This window comes from Eublepharis macularius, chromosome 5 (genome assembly GCF_028583425.1).
Source record: "Eublepharis macularius isolate TG4126 chromosome 5, MPM_Emac_v1.0, whole genome shotgun sequence".
NCBI classification, from domain to species: Eukaryota; Metazoa; Chordata; class Lepidosauria; order Squamata; family Eublepharidae; genus Eublepharis; species Eublepharis macularius.
This window is the reverse complement of record NC_072794.1, coordinates 108,212,471-108,230,966: the sequence shown is the minus strand read 5'-3', so window position 1 is coordinate 108,230,966 and position 18,496 is coordinate 108,212,471. Positions and strand designations below refer to the sequence as shown.

The 18,496-nt window shown below is 44.7% G+C and overlaps 1 protein-coding gene across 5 annotated transcripts in view; it reads right to left on the bottom strand.

Annotated features, from left to right (window-relative positions):
* HMGA1 (high mobility group AT-hook 1) overlaps nucleotides 1-18,496 on the bottom strand; it is a 58,578-nt gene that overhangs the window by 29,666 nt on the left and 10,416 nt on the right. For 2 of the 5 annotated variants that reach the window (XM_054979074.1, XM_054979075.1), the window contains exon 1: nucleotides 3,572-3,650. The exons of 1 other annotated variant lie outside the window; for it this stretch is intronic. In XM_054979074.1, coding sequence (XP_054835049.1) covers nucleotides 3,572-3,623 — 52 coding nt within the window. In that variant the 5' untranslated portion in view covers nucleotides 3,624-3,650. Of the gene's footprint in view, nucleotides 1-3,442; nucleotides 3,511-3,571; nucleotides 3,651-4,033; nucleotides 4,096-18,496 lie in introns of those variants that run through there. 2 more of the 5 variants (XM_054979077.1, XM_054979076.1) reach the window with 2 other exon arrangements.

Below are 18,496 nucleotides of genomic sequence, written 5' to 3'. Positions count from 1 at the left end.
CTGGGAACTAAAATCAAGATAATCCAAACTATGGTACTCCCCATTGCTAAGTATGGATGTGAAAGTTGGACAGTGAAGAAAGCTGACAGGAAGAAAATTGATTCATTTGAAATATGGTGCTAGAGGAGAGTTTTGCGGATACCATAGACATCCAAAAAGACACATTAGTGGGTACTAGATGACATCACGCGCACGCGCACGCGCACACACAAACACGTGCGTGCACCCAGTATTAGAAACCAGTAAGAATATTTCAGTCTTTCAGGATATTCTGTTACCAACTTCAAAGTCAACATTTTCCTGCCCAATGGAGAATCCAAGGTGAAAGTGCTGAATAAGAGGGGATTAGCACATCCCTCTCCTCAGACACAATGACTTGGGATTTTTCTGCACAACAGGAGTTAATGGTTTTAGCAAAATCTGGGACTCCCCACCCACTTCAGTTGGTAACTAGCAAAATTTCTCAAACAGGTCTGAATCACCATTTTATCATAGAAACATTCTGTGTGACCTTGGGCCAGTCACACATACTCAGCCAAGTCTACCTGACAAAGCTGTTGAGAAGAAGATAAAAATAGGAGAGGAGAAAGAGACAAGCCATTTTGAATCACCATCAGGAAGAAATGAGGGGTATAAAGGAACTAAATAAATTAATGAGATTTTTACTATTTTCTCTCCATTTCTGACCTTAAATGGCTGTTTTCTTTCATACCTCTTACATAAAAGTTCTGCCTAGTGATGAGCCAGTCATCGCATCTGAAGAAGAGGTTCTAGTCACTGAAGATTTCTGTCAAAATAAAATGCTGTTAGCCTTTAAGGAGCCACTAGACTCCTATTTTTTCTTTATTTACTGCAACAAACTTACAGGGCTACACCTCAAAATTAAAGGAAATTGAGATTTTTAGCAAAAGCTTAGACGAACATAATTTGGAGGGCCATCAAAAGTTGTAGATACAATAGAGCTGTGTCCTTGGACTTCTTTACTGCTGTAGTGTCCTTTAGATTTCTTTGCAGAGAATCTACAGAGCTCATGGGCTGAAGACCTTGCTAGCAATGAAAGCCCACATGGATACTATAACTACTTGTTATTGGCCTTGAGTTCTGCTGTCTTAGACTATACCTTTGTCCACAGTAAACTGGTCAAGCAACATGTACAACAGATGCGAACAGCACCAGTTCAGATCAAACAGCAGATCAAACTGCTTCAGTTTTCTTAGAATCCATGAGTCAAGTACCCAGAATTCCATTATTCATTGATACTACCAGTTACAAATAAACTGGTAAAGAATACTGCAGTAAGGCTTCTAGACAGGTAGTAAAAATAGCCCAGTGTCTTGCAGCCAACATAATTTCATTCCAGCATACTTTCACGTGTTCTAGTGAAGAAGTGGACTCTCATCCACAAAGTTATACAGGAATATAATTGGTCATTTAAGGTGCATTAGGTATTGAAATTCAAGTTTCTAATGCAACATGCTCGGATCTTAGTTATCCAGCCAAGTTGTAAAGTGTGCTCATGGTGTCCTAGGAAACACCTGATCCTCTTCTAACAAACCAGTTATGAAACCAGGCATTTATTTAAGTCAAGAAGCAGAGCTTTCGTAGTTTGATAGTCATATATGTAGTCCTCTAGGACATAAAGAATTCATGTTCTTATTACAGCACTGAGCACATAATGGAATGTATTAGGTGTGTAAGATCAAGTGGTTGACTCAGAGCAGAACCACAAGTGACAAAAGGCACAGATTGGACACTTGTCTGTTTCCCTCAAGTTTTGATGGGAAATGTAGGCAGCTTGGCGGAATGTTGGACAAGTGACAGTTGAAAAGTCCATTGCACAGCAGTCAGAGAGCGAAGCTGCGAGACCAGGATGCCTACATTTCCCATCAAAACTTGAGGGAAGCTTACTAGTGTCTAATCTGTGCCTTTTGTCACTTGTGGTTCTGCTCTCATACTTACTTGTGCGCATGTATACAAGCCCACCTAATAGATTTCAGTTCTTATGATTGTGCCATGCAACAGCAATTTTAAAACATTTTACTAAGAGCGCCCCACTAGAGTAATTTTATTTTGGATCACCTGGAATTCACTTTCAAGCCATATGGACTGACCTAGCCCCAACACAGATAGTTATCCAGAAAGTGCCAACATTTGGAATCTGTGGTTAAAATGATGCTTCTTCGATGTATATTTGCCACTGGTTTGATCAGCTGTGTTGCTCCTTTCAAAGCACCAAAACATTACTGCCAGGTCATATCATCGTCTTGTGCATGGATGTCACCATCCCAGGAAGTAAAAGAGCCATCTCAGTGCTCCAAGTGAAGTTAAATGCCAGAAACCACAAGCCGTCACCCTGAAAAACAGTAGTCCTGTGTTGTTCTTTCAACCTAAGAAACTACCAACTCCTCTCCTGGGTTCCCACGCCCTTTGGATGTGCTAACAGTTTACTTTCGCCATAACTCCTATTCTTCTATCTGATTAAAAACAAAGTAAAAAGTTTGAAGACACAAGGTTGCTTAAGCCTAGCTCTCTTCAAACCCAAGATGGCTGGCCTCTTTCCAAACGGTCACCTCCCAGGAGATGTATCAATGTCTTACAACATGGGGGGGGGGGGGAAGGAGGGAAGAAATGCACACAAAATGAAGTCAGAAACTTAAAGAGCCTGTTTGATTGAGGAGAACATGACCAGCTGTGGCACAAGAGATCCATTAATGGGTCCATTCCAAGAGGATCCTTTGAGGCTTCAGAAGACGCACTATTAAAGCAACCAGCCCCTCAAAGCCAGGATAATAAAAGGCAGTGATAAAGGGGAACAGGGGAGAAGCCACACAGGAAGGACAATAACTCAAGATCTTTCAAGCACTCTGTCCTGCAGGGGATATAAATTCAACCCTAGGAGGCCTTGATTTCACGGGTGAAGTGTGGTCCCCCCTCAAGAGGAAACAGCCAATAAAGAATTCCTTTAAAGTTTGCTGTAAGCTTTTGGGAGAACAGTGGGGGGTACAGCTTGGAGAAATCTTTCTTCTCAGATTTGCTTAAACCACTGAAATCAGGAATGCTTAAAACCAAACCAAAGGGAATATACCTGAGGGAAGTTTGCCCACAAAATTCCCTCCTTGCTAGTTAACAAGGTGAAGGGTTTCTCACCACTGCAGCCCCACCCCACCTGGGCTACAACTTGAGCACCAGCCTTCATTTTTTATTTCAGCTCCCCAATATTTCCGAAGTGAACTATCCATCTGCATTTACCAATCCACACCCCCCAGAAGATTTAACAAGAGCTTGTAATGAAAAAGTGATACGGGTGCGACTTTCCACCAAGCTGCATTCACACAAACATTTCATAGTCAAAAGTAACCCCCGCCCCAAACCTGAAATTGTTTTTCCCAAGACCTCGGGAAAAGCTAATCCATAAAGCCGATGAGGTATTTTAGAAACCTACCAATTTTTAGACATCCGCAAAATTCTAGCTGCGAAATACACCGATGTTCTTTAAAGGGAAATCCATGATCTGAGATCTTCCCCTTTAAAAGAGCGGAAGGGGGTGTTTCTAGTAAGCCCAATACATTACCTGCCATTTGCGGCGAAAAAAAATCCAGATCTCCATATCTATTGGAAGACATATATTGCACAAAAAATGAATAAGTGGAGGAAAGCAGTGTCGCGCGATTTGAAACTGAAACAGCTCCGGCGCGCATTTGTTTGCAGAGACTGGAGAAGTGAGGGGGGGGGGGCAGGGCAACCTGAAACAGCCGCCGCCGCCGCAAGTACCGGCGTTACCGGAGCTTATCGGCCACCAGCGATTTGCAAGAGGGAAGCCGGAGCCGATCCCAACCTTTCAGGCGCAGCAACCCCAGCCCTCGCCACAGACTGCTCTCCCTCCACGGTTCAGCGGGGTGGGGGTGGGGGGAGGCGGAATCCTAGCCATCAGATCTTAGACCTGCTGCAGAATTGCGCCCGTCACATCGCCGCCACCTCGAAGGATCAAGTGCCTCGGCATTCATGTGAAAGGAGAAGTGCCCGACAGGCTCACCTTTAACAATTGCAAGGCCACTTTCCTTCCACCCTCCAAGCAAGCAACTCTGCCCGTGGCTTTTAAACACACACACACACACACTTCTTCCCCTGCAATGCTCGATGAGAATGAAAGCTAAGAGGATGTATTATTCCGCATGCTTTGCTCGCTCCCAAATTCCAAACTCAGAGAGAAGCTTCTTTTTTTTTAACAATTTAAACATGACTTTGCAAAACGCACTTCTACATTTTGTAAAATTCTAACAAAATAAACGCCAAACTTAAAAAAAAGAAACTCGAAACTTACAATTGCTTTTACTCGCGAATCTGTGTGTGCTTTTTTTCCTTGTGTGTTGTGATGAAATTAAAATAAACCCCCCTTCTGGCTGCTGATGGTTGCAAATGCAGATCTGTAATAAAAAGGCAGAGAGAGGTTCGCACTGGGAAAAAAAAAGGAGAGAGAGCGCACGAGCAGACAGGCCCTCTCTTATTTATATAAATTTTGTAAAAATGCTCCAAGAGGAAGGAAGCCGGGTCAAAATCATTTGCAATTTTTTTTTTAAAAAAAAGGAAGAAAAAACCCTCTTCCAAGTCCTACTGGAAGAGATCCAGAAGCTAAAAATAGCAAAATCACACTCCAAATTAAATAAGGGCAAGCTGACTAAAGGGAGCTAAGCCCTTCCAATGGAAGAGAGAGCGAGTGAGAGGGTAAAGGGGAGGGGGCGGTGCCAAGCAGAAACCGCATCACCACCTGTGGGCGGAGGCAATGCAAAGCAGCCCGCCGGGGAGATGAAAAAGGACGGCTTCGTTTTTACCGCGAGCGCAGAAAAGGAAAGTGGCGGAAAACTGGGAAGAAGAGGAAGGTGGGAGCTCTTAGCAGAAGCAGCAGCCCCCTCTCTAAACTTTATACATTAAGGGAAGCGCCCCCTTTCTTTAAAGGAGGGCTATCCTATCTTTTGGTTTTGGGAAACTTGGGCATGAAAGCACGCCCGATCCTCAAGTTTTACCCCAAAGTAAGCCACACAAGATATGAAAGGGCTACTAAGCGATCTTTTATCTTCAAACATGCTCGCCCTGGGAATTGTACTTGGTGCTGTTTATTGACAGTCACACATTTTTGCAGATAGCTGTGCCCCTGAACTCAATAAATTAGTCTGTGCTGTTGTCATGTTTGCAAAAACAACAGGGGAGGGGAGGGGCTGATTACCTCATCTTGTTACATAGCTGCATATTCTCTGGTGGAAAGTGCCATCAAGTCACAGCTGATTTATGGTGAGAAGCAATAACTCAATGACATTTTTCACATTTTTCTTTAAAACCAGACATAATCCACTCAAAATTCCACAGATTTTGACAGAAGAATTACTGTATAGTCTTAAGAATCCTGGAAGTAAGCCCCAATGAATAGACCTAATCAGGATTCTGAGTAGATCTGTTTAGGATGGCTCTCTTAAGCGAGAGATTTCTCTCCTGGAAATCAAAAGTTTTATTTGGATGGATAGTGTCCTTTAAATATGCTTGTCTCAATATAATTGTATTATCAGAACTATCCCTAATTTGTATCAGTGTACAAAATGAAACTTCAGGTAATAATTGCTTCTTGAAACTAAATCTCAGTGAAGTTACATGTAAGGTTACGTAGGACTGCAGCTTTAATTTAAAAAAAAATAGGGAAAAGAAGGAAGTAACAGCTTCCTTGATCCACTGAAGACTGGAAGAGCAATAGATTTAAATTACAGAAAGGCAAATTTGGTTTAAACATTGGGAAGGTTAATAGTTGGCGTAGATGGTGTAGCAGTAGAAAAGAAGTGCTAGGCTCTCATGACCCTTTCTTATATGGCCAGGGTAATGCCAATCACCACTTTAGGGTTAGGGAGGAATTTTCCTCAAAGCCAGATGAGCTGGGTCCTGGAGGTTTTCGGCCTTCCTCTGGGCATAAAGCAGCGGTCACTGAGGGAGTGGGTGGTGGGTAGCTGTGAATTTCCTACATTATGCGGGGGGTTGGACTAAATGACCCTTGGGGTACCTTCCAGCTCTATGTTTCTAGAGTATGGGGGTGGTGTGAAATACCATTCTTTGAAAATTTTCATGACAAAACTGGGTAGATGCATTTTGGAGATGCTATACATATTTTGCCATGGAGAAGGGCTGTACTTTGTTTACACATTGGCCCTCTCCAGTTTGAGGACCACAATCCAACCCAAGTAATTTACTGGGAAGAAAATGCCAAAAAGTTCAGTGGGAATTAATTCCAAGCAGATATGATGAAGAACAGACTGTGGTGTATGGGGTTGGGGTAATATAGCAGTAGGTGGTGGGGCTGAAGCAAGGAAAGTGTGAGGAAAACCACCAAGTAGATTCTCCATTGCCACTACAGATGACTCATCAATGAGAGCTCTGTTGCTGTGTGGAAACAACCTTACTCGTTCATTTTATTTATTTTTTATTTTAATTCATTTATAGCCTGCCTTTCTCCCTAATGAGGATCTGAAGTGGCTGATACTGTTCTCCTTTCCTCCATTTTATCCACACTCTGATGTAGGCTAGGCTGAGAGTGTGTCACCCAGCAAGTTGCCATGGCAGAGTGGGGACTTGAACCTGGCCTGCGATTCCCATATCCTAGTCCAGCACCCTAACCACTACACCACAATGGCTCACTCAATGAAGTTAGCGAGATTGCTTCTGAGTAAATATGGTTGAGAGCTGTAATATTTATATCATGAGCCAATACATGCATATTCATAAGTAAACCTTACTTCCAGGCAAGTGTGCTTCAGGTAGAAGCTTTCATGGTGAGTGAAAATGCCAAACAGTCCAAACTTTTTTTAATGTGCTATGTGTCATGATGAGAACACACCTTTCCTTGGGGTGATTTTACAGACACACCTTCTTTTATATATTTTCCATTTTATAGCATCCTGTGGTAACCGCAGCAATAGTTTCCATAGAAAAGTAACATTGTGAAAGTCTTTCATGCATTTTAAGTCTATTTGTATGTGATTTTAGCTGCTGGAAGTTAAGAGAAGTCAGTTCCATGTGACCTGCTGCTTCTCCAGGGAACACCAACCCGTGCTGTGCAGAAGGGTTCTTGTAAACAAATTGTGTTTTTTCACTGGTGTTACTATAGTATCAGAAATCTGTTGTAAGAGAGAGCATGTTCAGAACTGAGGGAATGATCCACATAGGATTGCCAACCTCCAGGTGCAGCCTGGAGATTATTCTCTCCAGACAACATAAATAGGTCTCATGGGGAAAATTAGAGGACAGACCTTTTGGTGTTATGTACGCTCTCCAGGCTCCATCCCCAAATCTCTAGGAATTTCCCAACCCAAAGTTGGCAACCCTGAACCCACATATTAGTTATACTGAACAACATTAGCTTACAGCCTGACTATATATATTCATGCTACTACAATAGCCCAAATAGTGTTCTGACTGCTACAGCTCTAGTATTTTACAAAAAGGACAGAGCGGCCTCACTTTGCTCCCTCCCACGCCAGCCTTTATTTGAGCTCACTCAACACAAATACCAGGGGCCTATTATAACCCCACTCTCAAATTATTTGCAACCCCCCCGGAGGAATCCCAAATGCCTGTTGTTCATGGCCTGTTCCCACCTATCTGTGGCCTGCACAGGTCTATCAGCACAGAAGGGAGAAGAATGCCTGCTTTATGTTCTTTGCTTCTCTGTTGCCTGGGCTCAGAAATGTATAGTGAAGTCAGCTAGTTTTTCCAGTCTGTTGGAACTGGCCAGCAGCTCCATATCATCTTGCTTGTTTCTGAGGGTCTGTCAGGTGAGTTCACATGTTATTTACCTTCGAGGTATGCATCTAGAATTTTTGAAATAATACAGCTAAAATGTAATGTGTGAAAACAACTGGAAATAATTGAATATATTGGTAAACTCATAGAGTTTGTTACAGCTCCTTGTCATGTATACATCTGCATAGGAGACATTTCCTTGTTTTGCTGTTTGCAGCAGCCAGGGAGCTCCCTGTCCCCCGTTCTTTCCCTAGAGCTTGCCACTTCCTCTTTTTATCTTTGGTGGGGGGTTTGCCTATTTTAAAATATTACCCACTACCAATAATTTTTAAAAACTGGCAAAAATCCCACCAATGGTCAGCTGTAATTCAGGCAAATCAGAAGAAAGGTTTAGTACACTGGTCCGCTTATGGACCATTTTGACCAGTTACAGTGATGGATACAGACAGAATTCTGGCATCTGTGAAGGCCACTACTCATGCCTTGGATCCTTGCCCATCTACTAAAACCATGAAAGTGCCACATAAATGAGCCCTTGATGTCTATCACAAATCAGTCACTAACTCGAGGCTCTTTCTCCCAGCCACTCAAAGAAGTGGTTATCCACCTGCTATTTAAAAACATCCGTAGATGAAAAATGATGTGGCCAATTATCCCCCAGTTTCTAATCCGCCCTTCCTAGGCAAAGCGATTGAGAAAGCAGTAGCAGACCAACTACAGGATTTCTTGGACTACTGTTGTGCTCCGGACTCTTTTCAGTCTTGCTTCAGGCCAGGCTATGGGATGGAGATGGCTCTGGTGGCTTTAGTGGATGACTTCTGCCTGAATATAGACAAAGGCCTTGCTTCTTTGTTGCTCTACTTGCACCTATCTGCAGCCTTTGACACTGTAGATTGTGCCATCCTATTGAGGCATTTGGAGGCAGATCTCAGAGGATGTGTCTTGGACTTGTTTAAATCCTTCCTCAAAAAGTTGCTGTTGGAGACCAGCTATCTTCAGGGAAGGAGTCATTGTGTGGGGTTCCACAGGGCACAATCTTATGCCTCATGTTATTCAAACTTTATGTAAAGCCTTTAGAACAGAGCCAGTTTGGTGTAGTGGTTAAGAGCGTGGGACTCTAATCTAGAGAACCAGGTTTGAATCCTCACTCCTCCACTTGAAGCCAGCTGGGTGACCTTGGGACAGTCGGCTTCCAGCTCTTTCAGCCCCACCCACCTCACAGGGTGATTGTTGTGGGGATAATAATAACATACTTTGTAAACCGCTCTGAGTGGGTGGTAAGTCATCCTGAAGGGTGGTATATAAATTGAATGTTATTATTATTAATTGTAGCTGTAGAATTTAATGTCATCGATATGTGGATGACATCCAGCTCTACATCTCTCTATCCAAGTCCACTGGTGATGCAGTAGAGGTTTTAAATCGCTGCCTGACAGCTGTGGTCAGTTGGCTAAATGTGAACAAATTTAAATTGAACTCAGTCATGGTGGAAGTGATGCTAGTTGGTTGGAAAGGCGGAGATAGTGAAGGACACTGTGCCCCTAACTTTCAGTGGGGTTCAGGTGAGCCTTGCAGAGTCAATAAGAGCCTGGGGGTTATACTGGACCCAGTACTGCTGCTGGAAAAGCAAGTTAATTCAGTTGCCTTCCGCAAACGCAGTCTAGCTTGGAAGACGGCCCCCTCTCTTGAAATGTCTGGTCACCTGGATCCATGGCATTGTAGCATAACTGTAATGCACTCTATATTGGTCTCTCTTCAAACTCAACTTGGAGACTTCAGTTGGTGCAGAATGCCCTGACTTGATTATTATTAAGAGCTAGACGGAACCTGCATATTACTCCAATTCTGCTGTCACTCTGTTGGCTGCTGCTCATGTCCCCATTGCCAGAAAGTGTCATTTTATAACAGGGCATGCAGGGGTGCAGTCAGAACTGATTTGGAATGTGTGTACATTGGTGTAGTGGTTAAGAGCGTGGGACTCTAATCTGGAGAACCGGGTTTGCTTCCCCACTCCTCCACTTGAAGCCAGCTGGGTGACCTTGGGAGAGTCAGAGCTTCTAGGAGCTCTCTGAGCCCCACCCACCTCACAGGATGATTATTGTGGGGATAATAATAACATACTTTGTAAACTGCTCTGAGTGGGTGTTAAGTCATCCTGAAGGGTGGTATATAAATTGAATGTTATTATTTGTAGCTGTAGAATTTAATGTCATCGATATGTGGATGATATCCGGCTCTACATCTCTCTATCCAAGTCCACTGTTATTATATTTTATAGTCCACAGCAGTCTCTGAAGGCCTTTCTTTTCTTTGGGTGGGGCATTTGATATCTTCTACTTTATCTTCATTAGGCCGAACACCATATTTGGTAAAAAAAATACCATGACTCACATACTTAACACTTTCCACTAAGAACTGGATCTTGTCCTTATTCAATTTCACATCCTTTTGTTGTGTTCTGTCAGGAACACATTTCAAGATGGAAGACGTTCTTCCTGGGTCACTGCTGTGATGATCACGTCACCTGCAATGATGTGGACACCCACAATGTCACCAAAGGACTTGTGGTGATTCTGTTGTTGAAATACTTCACTCACTAATCAGATACCAAGAGGATGTCTGTTAAAATTATATCTGCCCCATGGGATGTTAAAGGTACTCACTTCTACTGATCCTTCATCCAGTTTTGCCTGCTCATAGCCATCTTTTAAATTGAGGATGGTAAACAACTTCTTCCTTGTCAAACTTTTCCCAACATCCTCAGCAGTGGGGATAGAGAAATGTTGCCTCATCATTGCTTTATTAAGATCACACGGATTGAGGCAAATTCATAGTGATCTGGGTTTTTTGGGGGTGTGTGTGATCACTAGGCTTCTAACCCAAGAAGTGGGTTATCACCTTTGTGATCATCACTTTTGTAATGATGTCCTGAACACCCATTTATCAAATTATATGGCCTTTAATATTTGCAGAACAGTAGATCTTCCTACACATATGGACAATTGGGGTATTGATGTGTTCAAATAAATATGGCGAGGGGCAGGAAATTGATGCAATCATTCAAAAACATCTATGTAGTTTTTGAAAACTGTTTCTCTCTGGGCAGCTTCTATGTGAGGCACCATATGAATTTGCTGAAGCAAATCTAGAGTAATGCATGCATTTCTTCCAAGTAATGGAGGATCATAATTTTCAATTCTATAGAAGGCCAATTTGACTTCTTAAGGGCCTGCTGCACAAAGTGCCCTTTTGGTTACTTGCAGGCATCTCCAAAAATAACCATCATAACTATGATGTTCCCTTGTCCTTAAACACCAGAAATAGCATCAGAAGCGTTTTTAAAATTCCAAAAATAATTAACTAGTTTATTTACTTTAGAGGGGAAAGGTCAGGTGAAATTGGGAGTTGAAAATTTCTGAGATAATTCAACATATATAGAACATGAACAGACTTCAGTTCTTATGCTCTTCACAGATATTTAAAGGCTTCTGTTTTGAGGCTTTGGTTCCCTTGTTTTTCCCCAAGCTCTCTAGTATACTTTCTTTTAGTATTCACTTTCTCTTTTGGAGTTAGGAATGCCAGTACCCACTTTCTAGTACCCCAGTCCCCTTCTCTTCACATACCAGTGCTTTCCTTCCATCATTAACTGAAGGTCTCCATGGGCAGTTTCCAACCACCTGACCACAGATCTCTTTACTCCCTGTTTGATTGGGTAGGGAAAAATCTCCTCTTCTTAGAAGATCTATCCCCTTTCTTTGGCCCATTTGGGAGACTGCACCTACTTACCAAACTTCCTTGCCAACTTTCCCCAGTTCTCCTGCTGGTGTTAAAACTGCTCTCTGGTAGGACTCTGTCTCCCAACTCTCCACACTGGATTTCTCTCTCTGCTAGGACTGAGAAACAGACCCTCCTCTTTCCAGTTTATGCTACTCAATCATATCCCTTGGAGTAGTCTGTCAATCAAAGCTGTCTGATTCTGTGAGGAATTAACTCTTAATAGTTCTGTAGCTGTGTGTGTACAGCACTTCCAGGCTTTTTAGAACATGCAGTCCTTCACAATAACACGTGTCTGAATACTGCACACTTGAACCTTCAGGGTTTCGGCTACAAAAGTTGGGGCAGTGTTTGCTTCTGTTCCACTGTCCAATTTAAAAGAAAGTGATAGGTGTCCTATTGCAACTGTGCTGTACAATGCATTAGAATAGGCTACCAGCCCCCTCCAGAGGGGTTGGGGGATCCCCTGCTCCTACCCCCCACCCCCGCCACCTCTCACCTGGCTGTTGGGGGGGGGACAGAGGTGTGGGAATGGACCTAGCAACCCCGCAGCACACTTCCACATGCTTCAGAGCACTTTTGCACACTCTGGATTAGGGGGCGATTTTTACCAAATAAGCCTGGTGATGCACTGCGCGTGCATGCAAGGTGAGTCCCTTCCCACAACGGCCCACTCCCCGCTATCACACCAGGGGGAACTGGCAACCCTACCTTAGAATGATCAGAGATGCAGAGGAGTTAGCCGTGTTAGTCTGTAGTAGCAAAATCAAAAAGAGTCCAGTAGCACCTTTAAGACTAACCAACTTTATTGTAGCATAAGCTTTCGAGAATCACAGTTCTCTTCGTCAGATGCATCTGAATCACAGTTCTCTTCGTCATGCATCTGACGAAGAGAACTGTGATTCTCGAAAGCTTATGCTACAATAAAGTTGGTTAGTCTTAAAGGTGCTACTGGACTCTTTTTGATTAGAATGATCAGTGACCCTCTGCTGGACATAAAGCCTAACAACAACAACATCCACAACAACAAAAGTTCATTTATATACCACTCTGCAGGACAGATTAGTGCCTACTCAGAACAGTGAACAAACCATGCTCATGCGCTATTCTAGCTTTGCACTATTTCCTTTCAACCTGCATACTTTTGGAAAATGATTTTTCCTGGTGCATTAATAAAAATTGTTCCAAAGGCTGGACACTGCCTTGGGTTGTGTGCCATTCCACATTTATTGCAAATCTTATTTGTGCTTGCTGGGGCACTTGCTTGCAGTGGGAGCATGCCTTCCCTGTGCAGGGAGCCAGGGCCATATTATTCGTAAGACTGACTAGGCTGAAGCCTAGGGGGCCCACAGGAACTAGGGGCCCATCAATTTTTTTTTGATGAGGCACACCCCCACATAAATTACAATGAATTGATTCTCTTATATAACCTCTATTAATAAGATAAACTGCTCCCTTATTGAAGTGAAATTGTCTCTTATATTATCCATAAATTATATATTTTTAATAAATAATAAAAAAAATATTCACTTCAAAACATTACAGTATTGAACAATTATACTCGCAAAATATGCTTTCCTGAAGAGTTCTACTCACACAATAAAAATATTTTAAAAATTGTGAATAGAATTCTTCAGGAGACCTTCAAAATGGATATAGGGCTATGAACCAACCATGTCAGGGTCAGCTGTAGTGGGGTGAAAGATTGAAGTGCTGGAGTGGGTCTGAAATACCTGAAAGCCTAGAGGACCGGCCATGGGTTAATACGGCGTGGCAGGAAGCTGAGGTAGTTTGTTTCACTTTTGCTGAATTACTTGCAGTGTTGCTTCTGCAGACATAGCACTAGCTTGGGCACTGGTAGGGCTGCCAGCTCCAAGTTGGGAAATTCCTGGAGATCTGGGGAGTGAAACCTGGAGAAACCTGGAGAAAGTGGGGTTTGGGGAGAGAAAGGACTTTGGCATGGCATAATTCCATCGAGTCCACACCCCAAAGTAGCCATTTTCTCCTGGTGAACTGATCTCTGTGGCCTGGAGACCAGTTGCAATTCCAGGAGATCTCCAGCCACTACTTGGAGGCTGGCAACCCTAGGCCCTAAGAGCTTTTATCCTGCAAATATCCATAGCTTGTTCAAGGATGAGTGGGAGGAGGTAGGCCACGCCACTCAGAGATCACCCGCCTTTGGCAGGCAGCCCAGGCAAATGGCTCTGCACACAAGCTGTGTGATAACGTCACTTCTGGTTATACAGAGTTTGGGGACTCAGTTGTCCATGGTTTGATGATATCACTTCCAGTGTAACTGGAAGAGAGTCATTGTGTGGGGTGTAAATAGGGTTGCAAGGTCCCCTGCTCCCCAAGCTAGATAAGACGCCTGACACCTATCTTGCTGCGTCCCTGGTTTTCTTTTATGTGTGTGTGCTCCGGGGCTTGTGTGATGATGTCACTTCTGGGAGCATGCCTGCAGTCACCAGGGGGCTGAATTGGCCCACTGTGGGGCATTATTCGGCCTGAATTGAGCCTGTTGCAGGCACATTTTGGCTTGAATTGGACTGCTGTGGGCGTGAGAGCGATGCTGGGCTTGCATGATGATGTCACTTCTGGGAAGAGACATCATTGCATGGGTCAAAGGGCGACCTGGGAGCACACCCATATGCACCAAGGGGCCAAATTGGCCCGCTGCAGGGTGTGATATGGCCTGAATTGGACCTGCTGTGGGCATAATTGGGCCCGATTTGGGCTGCTGTGGGTGTGGGAGTGTGGTGCACTGCCTATGGGGTGCCCCAGGAAGCATTCCCCCCACTGGTCAAGTAAGTGGGGGCAGGGGGAGGGTGGTAGCAGGGGATCCCCTGCCCTGGGTGGGGGAATGGCACCCCTAGGTGTAAGGCCATTAACCTCCCGGCAGTTGCCAAGAGGAACTTACAACTAGAGTTGCTGGTCCCCCCCCCCATGGGGCAGGGGATCCCCTGCTCCCAGTCTTCTTCCCCCACCACCACTCACCTGACTGGCAGAGGAAAAGGCATGGGACAAACCTCCTGGGGCACACTCCTCGTGCAGTACAACAACGTCACTCCAGGAATGATGTCATTGTGCAGGCTCTGGGAGTGCTCCTGGGCTTTTTGCTGGGCTGATCTGGTCTGGGGCTCAAATCAGCCTGGCAAGCCTGGGAGCACTCCCAGAGCCTGCACAATGACGGCAGTTCCGGAAGTGATGTCATCATCCCGTGCTGGGAGTGCACATGATTTATGAACACAAGGACCTCCAAGAGGAAAGTGCCAGGTCCCCCCCCCCCCAATCCTGCTGGGAGGGTAAGGGGACCTGGCAAACCTACTTATAATCCTAATAATCAGGCATCTTCTTATACAGTGCTGTTCCCAGAACCCCTGGGAGATCCCTGCCACTAGAGGGCACTATCTGCACCAACATTGCCAGGGGCTGAGTCAATCAGTGCCAGAACATCTGTTTTGAACTCAAAAGAGCCTAAATTCAATGCTTGGCACCTCCAGTTAAAATCATCAGGCCGTAGGAGATCTGAAAGGCTTCTACCTGAGACCCTGGAAAGTGGCTGCCAGTCAGTCTAGATAATGCTAGTCTGGCCTCATGTGCTGCACTGTACACACTGCTCAGTGCAGAAAACAGCTGCTAGCAGCAGCACAGCAGCAGGCAATATATGTGGCAGTTGGCAGAGACTTAAGCTCTGCTGATGGTGATGTGTGTGCGTGCGAGTTGTCTCTGCCTTCTTCAAGAGCAGCTCCCCAGTCTGCCGTGAGGAGACTTGGGCTACACTCCAGGCTCACTTAGAGCAACAGGAATACAACTGGAGCCTTGGCTAGCAGAGGGCCCGGTGGAATGTGGAGAAGGCATCATCTTACCAGGAACAGGCTTCTGCCTCCCCTCCCTTGCTGCATTACTTACTTGCCTTGAGGGTCAAGGCAGGATGCCCTGCTTTCTGTAACTGACAGGCCTGGGTGCAAGAACAATGGTGGGCAGGTAGCACTGGGGCTTGTGGAGGTGTAGGCAGGGATGGCACAGGGCATGCGTAGGAACCCCCTTGATCATTTATATTACCTTGTGGCTGATCGGTACTACAGGACTGGCCATGGGGTGGTCTACCACACAGTTCACAGTTCTGGGACTATCAAACAGCCTTGAAATCCTGTCTTGCCTCCAGTCGTTCCTGCCGGCTGTGGCCTGTTGTTCTGCACAAGGAGACCCCAGTGCCATAGTAGCAGAATGTCCTTTTCATGCAACTTTTCTGGGAGGGAGAGTGGATTGCGGAGGATGGGGGGGGGGAGTTTGGCCTTGCCTTTGGAGTACAGGCAGATCTGAACACAAGTTCTGTTCCCAAGCAGGATCAGCTGTGACTCCTGTTGCCAACAGCTGTCTCTCTAGCAGTGACAACTGCTGCTCAGAGGGGACTGGCAGCACTCAGGAAATGGTGGGTCAGCCATCCCTAGCTATAGCATTGTCTGTTACCCAACACCCCACCAAGCTCTGGCAAGCTCTCCCTTTCTCTCATCCCCCTCCTGCAGTGCACCCATCTGTCACTAGGATTGTTCAAACATCTTCCACATCTGCTCACTTCCTGTTTGCCAGTTGTGAACAGGGAGCTGATTTTGTGCTGGACTGCCAATCTTTTTTGTCAACAAATTTGTGGGTGTTTGGAAGGTTGCTTCCTTGTATTCATTCCTCATGCATGTATGCTTGTTTTCACACAGCCCAACTGAGTTCTAGTTCCCTCACTTGCTGCGATGATGCTTCACTTAGTGGGCAACTGTTTAAATAGATCAGTCACAAATCGTATAAATCAGTCCTAGTGAAGTGCTGTGTTTAACAAATCTTACCATTCAGTGTTCATCTAAGTAGTGACATTAAAGGCTGCCAATCGGTTTGGCTCTGCAGAATTTTCACTCTCTCTCTCTCTCTCTGTGCAATTCCTTTCAGCAGCATTGGGGTTGTTTGGTGCAAAACTAAAGATACCCAGTCTGATCATCACAGCTGAACTAAGTAAGTTTGACTATTGAACACATTTGACATCAAATTTGTATCATACCTGTCTGCCACAGGAGATACCAGAGAATGGGGGGCAGCCAGGCAGGGCAAGACAAGACCCTGGAAGTAGCCACAGTGTGTTCCGACTGGCTGGAGCCAAAACCTCCGTGTAGAACAAACTCCTTATCCATCTGGGGCAGGTTCAGTTACCTCAGGAAGTGGTAGTGTGACTGGTGGAAAGGCCGTCTGAAGTCTCTGGTACTGTACTTAGGTACTTACAGATTATGCTCGGCTGGCTGCTGTGACCTGCTGCTTTGCAGGCAACTGCATGACCAAACTGGTGACCAGCAGCTGGGCCTCTTGGGGAAGTGGGGTCTGATGTAGATCAGCGCACTTAGCAGCACCTTCCTCTGACTATACAAAGCCTGCCTGATGACCACAGTGGCACAATTTTTTAAATTTTTATTTTATTAAATTTATATTCAGCTTTCCACACAAGCAGGCTCAGTGGGGATCACAAAATTCAACAAATACAGTAAAAACATGGTAGCATAGATTAAAGCATCAGTTAATAAAATCTATTTAAAACAGTCACACACATATTTCACAATTGACCAGACATTAAACAGATCCATGGAGCAGGGTAGCCAGCTACCAGATGAAAACAGTTTGGGGAGACAATACCCCCTTGGCAGGAGGCCGGTTTGGTGGCCTGCCTGCCTCAACCACCATATGCCTGGCAGAACATCTCTGTCTTGCGGGCCAGACAGAAAGATAATAAATCCCACTGGTCCTGGGTTTCCACAGACAGAGAGTTTCACCAGGTTGGTGCCAGGGCTGAGAAAAAGCCCTGGCCCTGGTTGAGGCAAGGCAAACCTCCCTGGGCCCAGGGACCACCAATGCCTTAACTTGACTAGTAGCGCTTGATCCTGGAGCATCTCCAGTAACAGGAGCAGCTTTAGGTTATTCTACTAGCAGTTATGGGTATTTTAGGTTGGAGTTTGGTTGTTTTAACCTTTCCATGTTGAATAGGTGTGTTGGAAAAAGGCATCCTGTAAGACACCTTTGACCCCCTTTTCTAGGGGAAAGGTGATGTATAAATATTTTAAACAAATTAATAAACTACTTCCCTGCTGTCCACCCCTGGTTTTCAGCTACCAAGTTAAGACCTTTCACTTGCCAAGACTTTTTTTGTTAGCTGTTGGTTTTTTTAAATGCTGCTGCAGATTTTTATGGTGTTTCAAGAGCTTTAGTGGTGGTGGAAAGTACCCTCAAGTAGCAGCAGACTTCTGGTGACCCCTGCTGGAGTTTTCAAGGCAAGAGAATACCAGAGCTAGATTGCCATTGCCTGCCACTGCAACCCTGGTCTTCCAACTACTAACCAAGAGCAGAACCACAAGTGACAAAAGGCACAGATTGGACACTTGTCTGCTTCCCTCAAGTTTTGATGGGAAATGTAGGCAGCTTGGTGGAATGTTGGACAAGTGACAGTTGAAAAGTCCATTGCACAGCAGTCAGAGAGCGATGCTGCGAGACCAGGATGCCTACATTTCCCATCAAAACTTGAGGGAATCAGACAAGTGTCCAATCTGTGCCTTTTGTCACTTGTGGTTCTGCTCCAAGACCAACCCAGATTTGCTTCTGAAATCTGATGAGATCGTACTTTAAAATCTTTTAAAAGGCTATATGCTATTTTATTATTGCTGTTATGTTTTATTTGGTTTTGTTTCTACTATTCTAATCTGCCTCAGAAAACCTAATGCTGAGAGGAGGATATACATTTTCTAAAATAAGCAAATACAGGGCAGGTATGTGCTCAGTTCCCCCGTCCTAGCCAATGATGTACAATACCAATCTGCAACGGAGAGCCCTACATGCTGGATCTGCTTGCAATGACAGATGTAGACCAGGATTCTACAGTGGTTCCATCTTAAGTATCACTTCTAAGAACTTTGCTCCC